General features: G+C 35.2%; 1 protein-coding gene across 15 annotated transcripts in view; it reads right to left on the reverse strand.

The window, feature by feature from the left end:
- The window catches only part of PCDH15 (protocadherin related 15), a 725080-nt gene that overhangs the window by 361587 nt on the left and 343502 nt on the right, over window positions 1-19991 (reverse strand). For 14 of the 15 annotated variants that reach the window (XM_062215103.1, XM_062215102.1, XM_062215101.1 and 11 more), the window contains 2 exons: window positions 8221-8427; window positions 700-834 (listed from right to left, as the gene is read on the reverse strand). In XM_062215103.1, coding sequence (XP_062071087.1) covers window positions 700-834; window positions 8221-8427 — 342 coding nt within the window. Of the gene's footprint in view, window positions 1-699; window positions 835-4070; window positions 4092-8220; window positions 8428-19991 lie in introns of all 15 variants that reach the window. The other variant, XM_062215100.1, reaches the window with a different exon arrangement.

The raw sequence follows: 19991 nt of genomic DNA on the forward strand, positions 1-19991 counted from the left end.
AGTCTAGCCAACTTGTCAAGGATTTCTGGCTCTTACCTTTCTCCAGGCACAGCCCTTGATATTGTAAATATTTGGGGGAGTGAACCAATGATGGAAAATCAGTATCTCTCTTTCTCTGCCTTTCAAATGAATAAAAATTTAGAAAAATCTTCACCCATCTCATTTCAATCATATAAAGCTTTGTTGTTGGGCGTCAGGGAGAAGTTGCTCTGTATATGTTTATTTTATGTTTACACATCAGATGCTAGTAGTGTGCCTCACATGTCTGACAACCAGAATGCCTGTAGATAGTGCGAATGTGCCCTATAGAGAAATGTTAAATTATTCCCAGTTAAGAACCAATGGCCTGACCCTGTTATAAAATTCAATTTCCAACAACAATAAACATTAAGGAACTTTTTTTTTATTTTGTGAATTGTGTTTATTTCAGTTAAAGCCAGCTACAGATATAAGATAAAGACTGAAATTCCAATCTATTTTTTGACCCTGAAAAGTATTTTTAATATGAAAAACAGTATTAACACCGCTACAAAAAACTTATCAGAAAGGAAGAATACATGCAAAAAGCTTCTGGTTGTGGATATTCTTGCTAGTACTTCTTGGAAAGAGTGTGCCATTCTCCTCAGGTCAATGGACTTTTCAGCTCGACACAGACACGTCTTTCAATTACATTTATCCCCATGTATGAAATCTCTTTACCGAAAAGGTGTACGTCTGCTGCTCTTCCCTGTCCACTGGCTGAAGTAAGGTGAGGTAGCGAGTGATGCCCGTCTGTGTAACCGTGAACACGGAGGTGTAATCATTCAGAAAAAGGTGAAGCTCTGGGTCTTTCGTCTGCAAAAGAAAATGACAGGATTTCAAATGGTGGATAAATAATGCGAACATTAAATTTTAAAATCTATTACAAAGTGCAAGTCATCATATTAAGCATTTCTAGAGAAAAACAAGAATTCACTTGGTATTTACTCATTACAAGATAAACTATCTAAAAGACAGTGACCTGTACTGTGGAATTTAACATACGAGAGTAAATGCTCAAATAATTAATGTAAAAAAGGAGGGAAAATCTGATAGGAAGAAGAAAAGAAAATTCAATTGAATGTGTCCTTACTGATTACTTAGTATCTTATTTTTCAGAACTACATTGGATTCAAGGAATAAAAAATTAATGCAAGAAAAGGAAACTGGGGCACAAATTTTAGCTATAAGACTTTACAATCACTTCATTTGTAGTAATAAACTGTACATATATACATATTACTATCTTGTTCTCACCTATAATATAAAATAGAAATAAAATTGGTTATGCATTATTCATTACCTATAAATATCGTTCTTTCTCGGCCTTATGTTAACATTGTAAAGATTCTCCAAAGGAAACATAATATTAAGTTCAAATATTTCAGATGATCTGCTTGAAAATACATGACTTTGATACATGTGCCTGATAAGAGTCTGGAAAAAGTAACATATATTTAAAGAGGAAGAGATTTATCTTAAAAGCTCAAGACTGAGAAATAATTAGCATAAGAAGCCCTTCACAGTTTTATTTCCACCCCTAAAGATTAGATATTAGTCTCTGCGATTCCTAAGAGCAAAGACATAAACTGGGGACACTTTGGTGTCTTCCGGTGGAAAAGGAAAACAGGTGGGGCAAATAAAAGTGGAACTATCAGGAAGGCCATGAAAAGGAGAAAAAAAGGAGCAAATGTGAAGTAAGATGTTCTTATGCATCAGGGTAATTTTTAAAGCATTAAACATAATAGGATGTAAACTGCAATGTAACAACATAAAGCAATTTTAAGTTTGACACCAAATGTTAAAAGCAGAGAGTAGGGAACTGATAAACATATACTAATCGGGAAAGAAACAATGATTGTATACCTGAAAATTTCTACAGAGGATAAGTAATTGTAATGCGCGTTACTATAAAAAAGTGAGGATGTTCTGTACAAAGTTTGAAGGCTGCAATACATATATATTTCAAAACTTTAAAATGAAGATTTCATTTGAATCTGAAACTAATTATGTATTCATAAATCTCATTTTGTGGTAACATTATGTCCATGATTTTTATTTAATGTCCATATTCTACCTTTGTTCTGCATTAAAAAAATAATATGGATAATAATTCCAATCAGTTGTGTTTATTACAAAATAATCAAATATATTAAAAGATGTAAATGAAGAGACTTTTATTTTCTAACAGATATTTCAGCTGTCTCATTTCTGCATCTTAAATCCAACAACTGATATAGTTTGAGAGTGACATATTTCCATTTATTAACTTTTACCTGTGTAAATATTAAATATTACATTATTTATTTACAAAAGCAAAATATAAAAATGCATATAAACATATTTGAACCACATTTTGACAGCTTTTTTTTAGTCTGTTACCTTTTAGCATCAATTATAATAAAATTTAATTATTCTTCTAGTGCTAATCAAAAATGTAAGATAACATGCAGTTTGAAAAAAAAAAACTAGAACAGTAACCTTCTGCCCGTTTTTTAGTCTTCATCTTTCATTTTATCTAATCACTGAACTTTTAAATTCATTTATATTTTTTCCTCCTTGCTAAACCAACAATGGTACCATCTAATACATTTTATTTGACTCCTGTCTTTCGGCCCTAGTAATACAAGTGAGCAGAATTTGCTATATAACTTGTTTACCAGACATTTACTTCCTTTTGTTCAAAATCTTCTGTCTCTCTCTACATCCTTTATAACTTAATTCTATCAATTTCTTTTCCTTCATTCAACTGTAGTCTGTGTTAGTAAGTTTATTAAATTCATTCATACCTATTTATTCATGATTCATGACATGTAAGTATATTCATTCATAGATTTTTTAATAATTTTTTACAGATAGTTAATTAATAAGATAGATTTGGCAATGTTTAGCCAATCATTACTCAAAACATAATATTTTGGATTTAATTGTGAGGATGATACAAGTTTTAAATGTGCTAAAGTATGACTGTTCCAAAAGTATACCATATCATTTTCTGAATTTTTTATATTTCAATGGATACATATGAGAACCAACAAACTTACTGTTTTTATGAAGTGTGTCTATAACTAAAGATTTTGTTGTTCATGGTAAGCAACAAGCCCATGCTTATCAAATTTTTGGTGAGGAATAATATAAAAGTATGCAACAATGTACATATGCACAGCCTTACATCAATTTATTTCCAACCAAACTCTTTCTTCATCAAGCTGCAACTTGATATATACTTTGGATTTAACAAATAATTTGAATTCTATATCCATACATTTCAGTCAACATTTATATATATCTATCACTTTTGACCATGTAAAAGTTGCACGAAGATATTTTACTGTATTTAAATTTGATTTTTGGGAGAGTAAAATAAACACTATATTCATATCTAAGGACAGAAAATATGAATACAATAGAAGATGCACACACAATAAAAAAGAAATATATAAATATAAAATAAACAAATGCATCCCATCATTTAAAACTATATTCAAATTTAACAGTCTACTGTATTTGAATCAATATGAGTTTTGTAATGGGAACAAAAATATAATATCACACACATATCCACACAAAAATTATATGCATGCTCATATATACATAAATATAAAATAGATATGTATATATGTGCATATATCTGCATGCATATTTAATGATGTAAATTTAAATGGCAAAGTATAACAGGAAAATTACAAAAAATTCTAATCTTACAATTTTAATAAATTTGCATATTTGTCTTAAGTACAACTCAAAATAAGAATCTTTTAGAAAATCACCTTGATTAAGTAATATTTGTCATGGACTTTGAAAGCCTTAATAATTAAAGACTATGTCTAAGTCAACAGCATAGTTTGGATTCTAAAAAAATCACACTATTATAGTCAATAATATGATATAAATATATCATTATGTTTTTAAACTTATTATGAACATCTTCATAAGTGAAATTAAATATCTTTATAAGTCAGTGTATTTATAAAGATATGAACCAGAGCAAAGGAAAATAAAACCACAGCAATAAAAAAAGAACAATCACAAAACAAACACCTAGTACCTACAGGAACTCCACCAGGTGGAACCTGTATGCAAATTAAACATGAGATAGACACTATGAATATAAATGATCACAACAGACACATGGCACACAAATGTATAGTATAAGTGGAAAAATTCCAGTACATTTAATGTAACAAATGTTCCAAACTGTATATTCTAATCTCTATCTCAGTATAGTGACATACATATGATGAAATAATTATATTTATAAAGCATATAAGTATATAATACCATCAAAAGTATATTGAATTAAATCTCATTAATTATATCTGAATAATTAAATCAGAATTTAATCTCAATAATATCTTGAAACAATAACAGGGAAATCCATGGACATGGAATTATAAATGAATCAGACTTTTTACAAGCAAAATGTATAAACTTGGTTGATTTTTGTGTCTTGTTTTTTAATAATCAGAATTGAATCATCAGGTTTTTAGTTGCTTTGACCTCCAAACTTGATGACCTCAGACATGCCCGTTAAGACCCTTGAGCATAACCTATTCTTGTGCTGTGCATTACATTAACATTACCTGTGGTTCAAGTACTTTATAAAGTATGTAAATATAACATAAATGAAAGTAAATGTGTATATACTCATGTCTCTATTAAAAGTAACCTTAAGTACAAATATTTTCATTTCCTTTGGTTATCAGTTTCACTGTGATACTTAGGATACTTTCTTGCTCAAATTCTACATTGTGAATCACCTCACAACTCTCCTATCTATGTTAGAATTTGTTAAACTTGGACTCACTTTCCACCTAACTGAAGGAGCAAACACAATTTAATTTTTAGATAAATGGATCTGCCTCTGTTTTTCTTGAAGCAACCAATAGGAACTCATCCCTACAGCAGCAACTTTTCTTTTCTGTATGGGGCTTAATCTCCATTTCTTTTTTTTTTAAAGATTAATTTATGCATTTGAAAGGCAGAGTTACAGACAGGCAGAGAGCCAGGAGGGTCTTCCATCTGCTGGTTCACCCCCAAAATGGCCAAAATTGTTGGAGCTGGACTAATCCAAACCTAGGAGCTTCTTCCAGGTCTCCAACGTGGGGGCAGGGGCCCAAGGACTTGCGTCATCTTCTACTGCCTCTCAGGCCATAGCAGAGACCTAGACTGGAAGTGCATTAGCCGGGTCTTAAACTGGAGCCCATATGGGATCTGCTATGCCATAGCTCTGGTCTTTTAGTCTCTATTTCTACAGGTTATAGCTGTATGAACTGATACATCATTATCTCTTTTTAATCTGGTTATCTCCATGCTGACTCTATAAACAACATGATTTTTATCATGTATTAAAAATCTAGCCTGTAAACTAAAAATGTCCTGAAATACTCATCTGTAAAACTCCTATCAATGAGGGCAGACAATTGGGATAGCACTTAAGTTACCACGTGGGCTAACCACATCCCATATCAGAGTGTCAGCTTTCAAGTGCCAGCTACTCTACTTCTGATCCAGCTTCCTGCTACCCTGGGAGATAGCAGACAATGGGCCAAACACTCAAGTTCCTGCCATCTACATGAGAGACCTGGACTGAATTTTGGGCTCCTGGTTTGGGGCTAGCCTACTCTTGGCTTTTGTAGGTTTTTGGGAATAGAATTAGTGGATCGAAGATTTCTCTTCATTTATATCTCTACCTCAGTCTTGCTGTATTTAAAAAAAAAATTAGCAGTGAACTACTTTATAAAGATTGTTTGACTCAGAAAAGGAGATGATTCAGAGGACATAAGTCTATCTTCAGGCATATTAATGACTATTGCATAGATTTATTCTCTGTTTTTACAAATGGAAGATTTGAGTAACAAAAGGCAAATTACAAGAATGCTGGTTCCAACTCAATATGATGAAAAGCTTCCTAAGAATTAGGGTTATCCAACCATGGAATGAGCCATATTGTCAATCAGTTAATTCACTATCATTAGAATTTTTGAAGCATACATTAGCTATTCTCATTTCTTCAATACGTCCCAATTTATTAGTTCACTGAAGAATTACTAAAACACATTAAGTTCAGGGAACTGTGTATATAAGACCTATCCTCAAGAAATTAAATTTCATGAGGGAGAATGACACATAGGACAAACATGGAAGTGCAGCATAGGAGAAATGCATGGAAAAGTGGCATGCGACTTAACTTGAACAATGAATATCTGGAAAAGATTAACAAATGAGGGAACTCCTGAGAGATTCAAGGGAGTTAGTTCATGTAAAATAACCTAATTACTATATTGTCTGGCATGCACTAAGAATACAATACTTAGCTATCATTAAAACTTGTGATTTGAGAAGAGATGAAAGAACATGGTAGAGACTAAGAAGGATAAATAAGTAGAATATAAGAAGAGAGAACAGAGGGATATACAGAGAGCAAAATAAAACATCCAGTGGAGAGAGGCAGAATTGTCTACAAGAGTTGTCATAGCTCTGGTGAGAGTCACAACATTTCTTTAGAAAGAGTCAAATAATAAAGTCTGCCTTCTTCATTAGCTAGAGTGATGGTGTAACTGTGTAATGTGATTTTGGGAGAAAATCTAGAGCCTTTTTGTCCAAATAGCAATATTTGAGTATATTTACATTTGTTCAAATTAAACATAAATATAATGCAAGTATTTGACCTAGCAGTTAAGCCATTGGTTAGGATGCCTGCATTCCACATCTGAATGCTTGGGTTTGACTCCCACCTCCAGGTCCTGACTCCAGCTTCCTGTCAATACAGTGGTGATGACTTAATCACTGGGCTCCTGCCACCTACATGAGAGAAGGGGATTGAGTTCATGGCCCTTAGTTTTGTCATGGCCCAGTGCCAGCTGCTGAGGGTATTTGGGGAGATAAGAAATTACTCCCTCCCTCCCTCCGTTCCTCACCCACCTCTTGCTCTCACTGTTATTCTCGCACTTTCTATTAAGAGATTAAATAATATTTCCTTTAAAAAAGCAAAATTTAAAAATTATTTTTGTAAATTTAGTCACCTTAATCTACACATATGTCCAGTGGCTACCACACTGGATTGCAGAGCTACAGAATGTTTCTTTCATCATGGGAAGTGCTAATGCAATCCTCTGACAGTCCATACAATCAAAAGGAAATCCTTAGGAACTGAGATGGCTCTGAAGATCTTGTAACTCATAAACCAGGGACACAGTAGCACTGTCCTCTCTGAGAGTGCTTGTGAAACTTCTTTCTCTTTTACCGACTGTGGGTTTTCTCCACGATGTCAGTGCATTTGGCAGGAGAAATTTCAGATTCATTTCCACTGCCCTAATACATAGTGCTGATGTTTTTCTACCACTTATTCCCTCCTTGTCAACTCCTGGGAGGACCCTGGTTGGCCTATTATAGATTTTCTGTCCAATCTTTATTCCAACCACTTTGCCAAAGGAAGTACAATACTCTGTTGTGTCCAATCTGAACAATTTCCCACTCATATAGGCAGGCTCAGTACCACACAAAATCAGGGATCAGTGATACATGGGGGGAGGCGTTGGCAACAACATAGGCAGCGGTAGAAGTATGAGTGCATCAGCTACTCCCACAGATGCCTACACGTCCATTTTTTCGTAACACACCATCACAATAGAGAAAAAGTCTCTAAAATTACATCTAGAGCTGTCTTCTTTAATTTTATACTCATTTACTAACAATTATTTTTCTCTATCAACAACTATATAGAAATTGTCAACTCATATTAAGAGCAATCACAAAGTGAACTAATTTCTATTATTCACTGAATATTTGAAAATTGAAACGGTTTTTAAAATTTAAATATACTTTTAAAATACCCTTGTTAGGGTCTCAAATCATAATACAAAGATTTATTTGTTTATCTGTTCTGCAGTTCATGTAGCCACATGTTTTTTAGATGCACATACTTATGATACAGAGAAACATTTCAATACAATTATACATTGTGCACTGGTAATTAATATTCTCTTCTTTGATGTTACTTTATGATTCGAGTCTTGGAGCTCTTTTCTTATATTTGCTTATAAAATGTATGGCTATTATGAACTGTAGTCACCCTGCTATGCTGTGTAACATTAGCAAATTATTCCTTTAAGAATTAGCTGTTATCCTTGAAATATTCCTTATTTACTTAAATATCAAGGATATGTTAACAAACAATGCCAAAGCATACGTTTAACTTACATCTTCAATGTCTTTGTCCAGAGCTACAATTCTTAGAGGACTGGTCAAATTTAGACTGTCAGAAATGGTTGCTCCCACTGGGGCAGATTCCAGGATATAACCTTGATAACTGGGCATTGTGAAGTACGGGCTCTGATTGTTTTCATCAAGTATTTCAATATGCAGACTGGCAAAGGCAGGAAGAGGATGGCCATTGTCCTGTTCGGCCTGAAAATAAAAAAAAAAAAAAGGAAATCAGAGTTTAAATATTATGTGTGATAATCTCTTTTTGGACTGTCAGTTTCCACGATCTACATAGAGATTAACCTTAACTAGTATCATCACAGAAAGAAGAACTGCTTTATAGAGCCATTTAAAAACATAAATGAGACAATGAGAGTACAGAGAGGCCTAATTAATTGCTTGGTGCCTTGTCTTCAAACTGTGTGTATACTTCAATGAACACTGCAATGAATTATTGCCATTGTCTTTATTGCATACAGTAAGAAGAGATAATAGTCTTTAAATACAGTTAACAGAGAAAAGAAAAAAAGTAAAGTTATTTGAGTGAATTGCTAATAAAACACACTTTAAAAGACATAGAAAAGCAGTTATAACTCAACTAAAATACTAAACTCATTTTTTCTCTTCCTTGCCTTCTCATTCCACACAACCGATGAAATACCCGCTATCATCTGAGCGTGTGTTCCCAAGACTCATGTTTGAAAGGCTATCCCTCAAGGTGGTCATATTAAAACATATGGCCTTTGGGAGGGAGGTGACAGGTTATGAAGCCAAAGGCTTCATTAATGGGATTCTTCATGGCAAACAGGAGCCTCCAGATGGCTCCTTTGCTCCTCTTTCAACCATGGGAGAACACAGTAAGAAAATGTTGTATATGAGGAAGTGGATCCTCACCAAACATAAACATGACAGCCTACAGAACAGAGTGAAATAGATGTCCAGTGTTTATCAGCCATCCAGTGTATAGTAGTTTTTTCCTAAAGCAGCTCAAACAGACCAAGCTCCCACATATTTTGTAATTATATAATTATTACATTATATTTATCGCATACTGAATGTTCTCAAAAGCAACGTGGATGGAACAGAGGTAATTTCATTATAACACTAGTAACAGCTATCCGATTTCAAATATTATTTAACAAACAATATGCTACTCAAGTAAAACAATACATGGTTCATATGTTATACATATGCTTTGTCTCCTTGGGATTCTTCCCCCTCTCTCAAAGCAACTGATGATGCTTTCTGTTTTCAATAAATTTTCATCAGAAGTCTCCAGATGGTCAGGCTGTGAATGAGGAAACCCCAAATTCAAATTTTTTAAAGAAAATTTATTTTTCAACACAGTAATCAAAAAGTTTAAACTTAAGGAAAGATTTAATCTCAGTTGACATTCAGAACGTCTCCAAACTTTAGGAGAAACGATTGCTATATTTCAATACTAGTTTCTTTTATTAAAAGAAAGCAAATATTTCATATTAGACCTTATGTGCTTTTCTAGATTAAAGTTTAACTATGAAAGTTTATAAGTGGTACAGATAGATATATCTAATTTTTCAATTCAGAGGCAAGAACTTGTACATCCAGATAATAGTTTTTGTTCTGATTGCAATTTAACATTCTCATCAACTAATATGGTCACTAATAATCACAGTGATTTTTGACAAGATTGGTGAATTTTTTTTACAAATTAAAATCCCAATAAATTCTCATTTCTATTATTGTTCCTAATGAGGATATGTTGAAATATTATGTATTCTAATTACAAGTATGAAATTAAATAAACCCATAGTGAAACAATGTTAGAGAATGAATTGATAAAATCTACTTATGCTCCGTTTTAAAAATCTCTTGATATCTCTATTTCTATGTGTTATATTTTCCTTTGTAATAGGTTACAGCTTATTTTACACATTTAAATTACCAGTTAGTAGCAGACTGTGAAGGTCACCTATGGCATGAAATGTTTACAATCCTGGCTCTGAACCTGGGAGAACAGGACTCGAACAGTGAGTGGCCCTCTTTGGAATTACGTACTCTTCCTTGCACATATCCATGTGCGCTGCTGACACCGCCAGTGTCATCATTCTTCTGCGTCCAGCTGTCGTGATTAACTTGTACTGAGCTACGGATGTTCTAGGAGTTCTTTCTGTGGAATATCAGGCACTCTGGATATAGTTAACCAGGACAAGAGCTACCTACTATTAGTGACCATAAAACTTTGTTTTTCCACTGAGTAAAACTGTTTAGTCACCAGGGGATTAAAACTCGAGAACTTTATCTGGCTAAAGCAGGAATACTCTGTATGATTCTCGTAGGCATTGAGCATTTCATATACACAAGTTATTCAGAAGAGGAATTTTTCTCTATTTTATACCTAATTGTTCTAACAGCCATCATATCATATCTAGGACATACTAATAATGCTATGCAAAGTTGCAAATTCTGCAATCCGTCCCTTCCACCTAACACACAAACATGATTTATAGATGATGCAGAGTTTTTATTTATTTATTTATTTTTGACAGGCAGAGTGGACAGTGAGAGAGACAGAGAGAAAGGTCTTCCTTCTGTTGGTTCACCCCACAACGGCTGCTGTGGCTGGCGCACTGTGTCCGTGCACCGCGCCAATCCGAACGCAGGAGTCAGGTGTTTCTCCTGGTCTCCCACGTGGGTACAGGGCCCAATTACCTGGGTCATCCTCCACTGCACTCCCGGGCCACAGCAGAGAGCTGGACTGGAAGAGGGGCAACCGAGACAGAATCCGGCGCTACAACTGGGGCTAGAACTCGGTGTGCCAGCGCTGCAGGCGGAAGATTAGCCTAGTGAGCCATGGTGTCGGCCCAGAGTTTTTTTTATTAAAAAGGCAAAATTCTATAATAATGAATGGAGCTTATATATTCAGAAAATATAACATTAATTTTTACTGCCAGCTGTGAAGCCAGTAAAAACATACATTATTAACAATGGATATGTAATTATTCAATGAACAAGAGGAAAAAAATTTCAAATTAGATCTATGGAAATAATTCTTATCTTTCCATAACATTATAAATAATACCAATAATGAAAATACTATAAATAAAAAAGCTTTGCTTGTGATTATCCTTACATTAGTCAGATTTAACAATAACCAATGTTTTAGTTTGAGATGTTTCAGATTGCTATCCAGATATCTGTTAGCATACTATTCTATTTTGCCTTTCTAGATGTGAAAATATATATGTACTAATGGAAAACAAGACCTTACTCTTACTCAACAGGCCACACAGCATGTCAGTAACAGACAGACCTTGGGCCTGGACTCAGGCCCCCTGAGTTATAACAAGTTACATGAGGAAATTCAACAAATGTATCTCAAATGTGTAGAATGCAAATAGAGATTCAAATATTAATGGGAGAAGTTAACAGAATAGATATTAACATAAATGCTTCTGTTTCAGTGCAATTTAAAACAAATTAATGCTTCTACTTTGCTCTTTACTTGACCTATATATCACAACTCTCAACCAATCTTCTTTTCCTCATTATTATATTAACAATAGTTTGCAAAAAACATGACCTATTTTGTTTTTTTATTTAAAGAAATAACTTCATTTATTGGGTTTTCTATTTTCTTATACTTTGAGCGGCAATTTATTTATTTTTATTTTAAAGTCAGAGTTACAGAGAGGCAGAGGCAGAGGCAGAGACAGAGAGATCTTCCATCTACTGGTTCACTCCCCAAATGGCTGCAACAGTCAGGTGTGGGCCAGCCCAAAGCTAGGAGTGCAAAAATCTATTGAGGTCTCCCATGTGGGTGATAGGAAGTCTGGTACCTGGGCCATCTTCCTCTGCCTTTCCAGGCACTTAGGCAGGGAACTGAATCAGAAATCATCACGTAACTAGGACTGAAACCTGTGCTCTGATATGGATGTAGGTGTCCTAAGCTACAGTTCACCCTACTGCACCACAACACCAGTCTCTCTTGTTTGTTTTTGGCAAGCAATTGAATGACTCCCACATTCTTCAATATAAATCTTTCAAATAGAGACAATAAATTTTTTATTAAAAAATAGGAGACCAAATAGGAATATTTACCAAGACATGTAGATAAGTTCTGGAGGACAACAAAACAAAACAAAACAAAACAACAACAACAAAAAACAATCAATCACTTTTTCTAAAAAGTCAGGTAGTAACTGTCAGTGTATTTATAGAGCCTTGTTTGTAGCTGCTCATTTTGTGTCACTCCTCTCAATTTTTCTTAAACCCGCTTTAATCAGGTTTTTGAAATCACAACCCGAATACATTCTTCTTGTTCATTGCTAAAACCAAATACTGACCTTCAGTCCTTGTTTCACTTGACCTACTTTGAGCATTTAAAATGCTCACAAGCCTTCCACAACAACACTCCAGCTTTTCAACCCAACCTCACCCTCCATTTCTTCCCATCCTGCTTTGTCAGTTTCTTCTTTCCACCTTCTCAGAATGGCTCAGGAAAGGGATCTTAGTCATCTCCCCTTCTTTGTAATCCCTGCCTCACTAATCTCATCCAATCTCATGAATTTCAAAATGTCAGTACTCTCATGACTTCTAGACTTCCAATTTTAGCCCATACCTCCCCTCTGCACTCCACAACCCATGTCCTCTTGAGTAATCAATAAATCATCAATTCTGATCCCTCCCTCCCAAACTTCTGCATCTTTTCTATTTAGCTGCAGTCACACACTTCTAGTTGCTTCAACCAAGAAGCTTGGCATCACCTGTATTCCCTGATTATTTTCAAACTCACACGTACTATGAGAATTTTTTTTTTTACTATTAACTTCAAAAATATAGGAACTAGCATATCCTCCACTGCTACCACATTGGAATAATTATCATCTGTTACCTGTATTATTTTAATACAGTTGGCTATTAACCTTGATAACAGCCCAAATAACCACTTAATGATTTTGTTAAAAATATCTATATCATTCACTTATTTGCTTATATCCTTCCAATGATTTAAACTTCTAGAAGGCACTATAGGATGTGATCTCTTGTTGTTTATCCCACATTACTCTTTCTCTCTCAATATTCTGTGGTCATATTGTCTTTCTGTTGCTCTGCTGAAAATCAGGTGTATTCTTACCTTACAAACTTCACCTAGGCCATTCCCTTTTCATCAAATGCTGTTCCCGTGGCAACTGTTTAGTCTACTTTTAGAGACATCAGTAAAGATGTCCATATCCCACATCCAAGTGCCTGGGGTCAACTCCTGGCTCTGGCTTCTGATTCTAGTTTCCTGGTAATGCAGGTTCTAGCAGGTAGCAGTGATGGCTTAAGTCACTGAGTCATTGTCACTTGGGAGGCTTGGATTGAGGTCACCAGTTTGGCCTCATCTTGGGCAAGCCCCAGTCACTGTGGGCACTTGGGAAGTAGATGGGAATATCCTCTCTCTCATAAATAAAAAAATACATATTATATCCTATCTACAAACTATATTGAATTTGTTAAAAACTAATTTAAAATTAAAATAAACATTAAAAGAACAAAAACATAATTTATTACAAATTTTCTTATTATTTTGGTCATTTGTTGTTGGAATCCTTCCATTAGAATATAATTTTCAAGAAATTAGAGATGTATGAGATTTTTGTTAATGTTGATTTTCCAGGCTTACAACAGTGTCATCAATAAATATTGAATGAATAGACACACTTTTGGTATGGAAATCACACATTACTGCAAAAGAAAGCAATGGTCTAATCGAAGGGTGGCTCAGACTGAACAAGTTCATTCCCAGTCTACCCATGCAATGAATTTCAAGATCTACAAGTCCCTCCACCTTCCTGAATCATAGTAAATAACAATTTTTCAATAAGATATTAATAATTATGTGACAACTATGTAACAAAAAATATTCACAATAAAAAATGCCTTGCAAGAAAATTCCCTACTCAATAATTTTTAGTTGTGTTCCTGTTTTAAAAACTAGTTCAGAGAAAAGTCATGCTTTAGTTGACAGATATGAATGAAGAAGAAAGAGGTTTTTCCTTAAAATTAGTAATTTAGCTTTCTATCTTTTCATCTAATAGTATATAATTAATGGACTTCACATGCCAAGAAATATCCCATCGAATGAGGTTGAGATGAAGGAAATAGTCTATATCAACACAAGGGCAGCCTAAGAGGACAGCAGAGCAGATTATTTGAGCTACAGAAGGTTTTGTTTTTTTTTTTTTTAAGTAGGAAGTCAGAGAAAAACACGTTCTTAAAGAATGTGCACTGAAAGTAGATAATGAAAAAGTTCTGAAGAGTAGTATATTAGCGTTGGCAGTGACCTTCAACCTGAAATACAAGGCTGCTGTGCAATTCGAATCCCTCTTCATCCTCTTTCCCTTCCTGGACACCAAACCCCTTGCTATACTCCTCTGCGGGAAAGCCTTCAATATACAAAGGATGTAATTTTTCAAAGCTTCATCTCCTCGAAAAGTACAGGCTGGATGCTTTCATTCACAGGAGGCTGACTCTGAAAAACTGGAAGTCCACTGAGCAACTAACAGTTCAGACATATCCCTTCATCCCTTTATCTCCAATTTTAAATTTAGCAGTCAAGTGGACAATGAAGAGCATTTGCTCTGGTGCATTTTGCTGAAAGGCTAAGTTATACTTGTATTCTCTGCTAATTAGAAATTGTATGTGTTGAATAATTTTTCTTAATTTTGATTGTTAAAATATGTTTAGATAATCTTTCAGCACACTTATTATTACTAACAATATTATTCATACTTAACTTTAAAGTAGTCAGACATTTAGATATGTTTGCCTTGGGATTCAAGCATTAATTACCTGGATATTTACTTTGAGATCAAACATATTAATGAGAGCCTCAAAAATTTGCATTTGTGGAGGCAATTCCTTATTACTGAGCTCTTTGCTGCAATTGGGAAGTGTATGATGTGGATCATCTATCTGTTAAATAAGCCACAGTACTAAAAATGAGGGAGGTGCATAGAACTATCCAGATTGTGAAAGAAACTTGAAATTTCACCCTATGACAGTTTCATGAATGAGAGACACACAAAGAGTGAACTAATCCATGAATTCAGAATCCTAGAAAGGGAATTCTTGAGCATGTGAGTTGGGGAGTGAGAGTTATCATTAGGAGTGAAGGAAGCATCTTGAAATTTTAAAAAATATGAATGCTAGTTACAAAATGGCCTCCACTTTGTGAAAATTCTCTAGCATATGAACTTTCTGGGGCAGACTTTGTGGCACAACTGGTTAAAGCACTGCTTGAGGGGTCCACATCCCATATCAGAGTACCCAGTCTGAGTCCAGGCTACTCTGCACTTCTCATCTAGCTTCTTGTTAATGCACTTGGAAGGAGGTGGATGATGCACTACACTCATGGGTTTCTGCCACCAACCTAGAACACCTAGATGGAATTCCTAGCTCCTGGCTTCAATCTGGTCCATTCCCTAGGTATTATGAGCATCGTGGTGTGAACTAGCAGATGGAAACCACCTCTCTCTCTCCCTCCCTTCCTCCCTCTCTCTCTCTGATATCCTGCTTTTAAATAAATAATATCTTTAAAAGTATGTACTTTAAAATATTGATTTTATTTGAGAACAGAGAAATAGACACAGAGACATCTTCCATTTGCTGGTCCTTAATGCAAATGCCAATAATGGCCAAGACTGGTTCAAGACAAGGAGCAAAACTCAGTCCTAGTCTCCCATGTGAATGGCAGCGACTCAGTCACTTTAGCTGTCACCTGCTTCCTCTCAGAGTGCACATTAATGGGAAGCTGAAATTTAGAGTACAGCCTCGTTTTGAATGCAGACACTCTGATATGCAATGTGGACAACCTAACCAGCATAACTGCTATGCTAAATGCTAGCCAAAAGATGTATGCTTTTCTGCATGTCATTCGATGTCAATACAAATGTTACTTTAAACAATGATGAAATTCCTTTCCAAAAAGCACACATAGGATATCCCTCCATCTCCATCTGCAGTGAGCTGGTCTGTAAACAGACTGCAAGACTGCTCTACATGGTAACTTGAAAAACTAACATTATTAAAATACTTAACCATTGCACATATTGCCTCTTCAAATCTATATATTTCATTAAAGACTGACCTCAGAAGCAGACTCAGCCTTGTGTACATTCCAAGAGGGTTTCTTCAAGACTACAATTTCCTTGTACCTGACTTAAAACCCCAATGAAACTTTTAATGCAGATTCCTAGGAGCTCAGCAAGGTTGCCCAATATGAGTTTATGTATTTATGTCTCAATTATTATTTTAATTCCCCCCTCCATTTTCAGGTTCCCAAGTGATTTCAATATATTGTTTGCTCTCAAATTTTAGTGACCTAAAGATCATGTGGAAATTTGGGTTCAGTGGGTAGAAACCTGAATTCTACCTTTCAAAATACACTTATAACATGATGCTGATATGTCCAATCAATAGCCCAGTTGGGTTTGACATTTTGGCTTCTCTGGCATAGGCTTATAAGTAGTGTCACACATGCAAATCTGCATTGAGCGACATAGCCATGGCTGCTGTATACTCTATACAACTCATTATTCCTCTTTTTCCCTTTGTGCTAACGTTAAAATTTCAATTTGAACTTCAAGGTTAAAAGCAGAGTGGAGGGGGTGCTGGTGCTGGGCATAGTGGATAAAGCTGCCAACTGCAGTGCCAGCATCTATTGGAGTCCTTGCTGATCCACTTCTGATCCAGTTCTCTGTTAATATACCTGGGAAAGCAGTGGCATATGGCCCAAGTTCTTGGGCCTCTGCACCCACATCAGAGACCCAGATGAAGCTCCTAGCTTCGGCCTGACCCAGCCCCTGCCATTGTGGTCATTTGGGGAGTGAACTGGTGGGTTGAAGACTTCTCCCCTCCCCCGGCTCCGCCCAGCCTTTGATTCTGTAACTGACTTTCAAATAAATAAATAAACCTTTAAGGTAAAAAATAACAGAGTGGAGGGACTTCATTTATGTAAATGGTTTTTCCATAGGCTCCTGCCCAGATGAATAAAGTTTTCTGTATTTGGGGCTAAAGTCCAATATATGGAAGAGGGTTACATTTCTTTTCTTCCCTGTGTTTATACACATTTTTCTTTTGCAGTGTATTAGAGAGAGATGGCCTGTGGTGAGGCTGATCTACTTGGGTCAAAGATCATATTATCCACTAATTAATAATTGAAAATATGTTCATTCCTTTGGTCTCTGACTCATAAAATTATACTGCCTTAAAACCTGCAGGAGCCTCCTCTAATTCTTTAAAAATTAAATGATGCATAAAGCATTTCACAGTAAGCTTACTTGTGGCTGTTTCTAAAAATATTCAAGAATTTACAGGGTCTAGTGTCGTAAGTCAGCAAATTAAATTACTGCTTATCATGCCAGAATCCTGTATCAGTTCCCACTTGCTCTGCTTTTGATCCAATTTCCTGCTAATGTGCCTGGAAAGGCAGCAAGATGGTCCAAGTACTTGGGGCTTTGTCATTCCTGTGGGAGACCTGGATGGAGTTCCTGGCCCCTGACTGCAGGCTGGCCCAGCCCTGGCTGTTGCAGCCCACTGAGGAATGAACAAGCAGATTGAAGATCTATATGTGTTTGTGTATGTGTGTGTGTGTGTGTGTGTTTTCCTGCTTTTCAAATATTTTTCTTTTGTCAACAAGAAATATATTTTTTCCAATCAAGAAAGTACCTTTGGCTGTATTTAATAACTTAGAAACAAAATGTATATTACTGTATACAACACAATGCTTTGTGCTTTATTTTATAACAGTACATGACTAAAGAAAATATTATTAGATAGAATATAGGTATTGCACTCTCAAGAATGTCTTAAAATATGAAAAATAACATTTACACATTTCATACTACAGCATGCTTTAGTAAAGTGAAATGTAACTTATCTTCAAGTAAAAATGAACCCATTCATTTTATAATTTGGTACCATAAAAGCATGAATATTCAAAGCTCTTGTATACTGTTACACAATAAAAATATTTATCTTCCCTTAGAACTTGACATATAAACTGACATTAGAATAACTAAAGCAATTTTGGTTGATTTAAAGAAGAAATACAGTTACAATGGGAAAGACCCCAGTATCCAGAAAAATACTACTACATACAAATGCAACAAACTATCTGGTTAGTGTGTAAACATGGAAATCAAGAGGACTATAAATAAGGCAGAGACAAAATGAGCATGAAATAGGAACTTCCTTCTAGAGCTCTTTCAACTTAACATTCATCCACCCTCTTTTTTGCTCTGCACTTTGACTTCCCAATCAACAAAGCTGCCTTATCCTGCAGTGGTTTCTGATCCAGTTCTCACAGTTTCTCTTAACCATGAAAAACAAAACAATCACTACAGTGTTTCTGTGAACTGACCAATTTGAATAATCCATCCTGTAACACTGGAATTTTTAAAAATCAACATTAAAAAATGGACCCCAAAATGGAATATTTTTAGAACCTTTCTTCTTCGAAGAAACTGCAGGTCACCATGTGAGGAAGGAAAAAGGCCAAGGCAAGCCTCACCTGTGCGTCTTTTGTCAGGTTGCACGTTTGAACAGTCTCTGTAATCAAACGCTATACTCTACTTCTGCTCTGACCAACTGCAGTCGATGACTCACAGTGTCAGATGAGCAGATATCAGACATTATGTCCTTTCATTAATTTCCACAATTGGCATAATAGTCAATTAATTTAGCCTAGTACTTAGAATTTTAGAAACGTACCACCAGAGAATAATAGGACACAGTGTTCTTGCTAAAGAAACAAAAATAAAGTTTTATATGGTAATCTACTAAATTAAAAAAAGTAGGACACAAAATTGAAATAAAATATGAATATTGATCGATGCATCAAATTGTTCAGTGGATCCCAGAAAGTGTATTACTTACTTAGAAATAGCAATTACTTAAGGTACAAGGAGAAGTGAGCAATCTACAACCTGGAGGAGGCGCCTCACCAGAACCCTACCATGCTGGAACCTGATGTCATATATCAGCCTCCAGAACAGTGAAAATTAAAACTGTATTGCATATGAGTTTTTTTAATTAAACTTTTATTTAATGAATATAAATTTCCGCATATGAGTTTTTATTGGCATGATATTTGTTAGAGTAGCACAGACTGATGGTGAATGTGTGTTTCCTTCTTTCAACACAAATTCATAATAGGAGAAACAGTGCATAACCAGGATATTCTGGACAAATGAAGGTCTATCATTAATACATATTATCTTGCTTCCTGCAGTTGCCCAACAGCAGCCCTCAATTTTTTCCTTCTCCTGTTCATGCCTTTCTCTCTCCTCTTCATCTCTCTTTTTACAAACTGACAATACACACACTAATGAACAAAAACACAGCGCCTCTACTTTACAAACTTTAACAGATTTATGAATTTTGATCATTCTTTTGTTTCCATGGGAGAGTGCATCTTCTTGCATTTTGATTGATGATCTGTGTGACTTGCTACTCTGCCTGACCCTGACACCTGCAATCTTTCACCCCGAAAAAGCCTTTGTTGGAAATTCACATAATGAGCACATTGCAAAGTGGCTTGAAGGTAATATGTGGCAGCATGATCTAATTTTCCTGTTATTGTTTTTAAAATACTCTATTGGCAATGTGGAAGATGGATAAAATGCAGGGAAAAGCAGCTAAGCTGTGAGACATGCTAAGGAGACAATTATACATTTTCTGTGTGGAGAGTAGGCAAGATAGCCAAGAGAAATTTTACAAGGATATGGATAGAATTTTATAAG

This window comes from Lepus europaeus, chromosome 17, assembly GCF_033115175.1.
Source record: "Lepus europaeus isolate LE1 chromosome 17, mLepTim1.pri, whole genome shotgun sequence".
NCBI classification, from domain to species: Eukaryota; Metazoa; Chordata; class Mammalia; order Lagomorpha; family Leporidae; genus Lepus; species Lepus europaeus.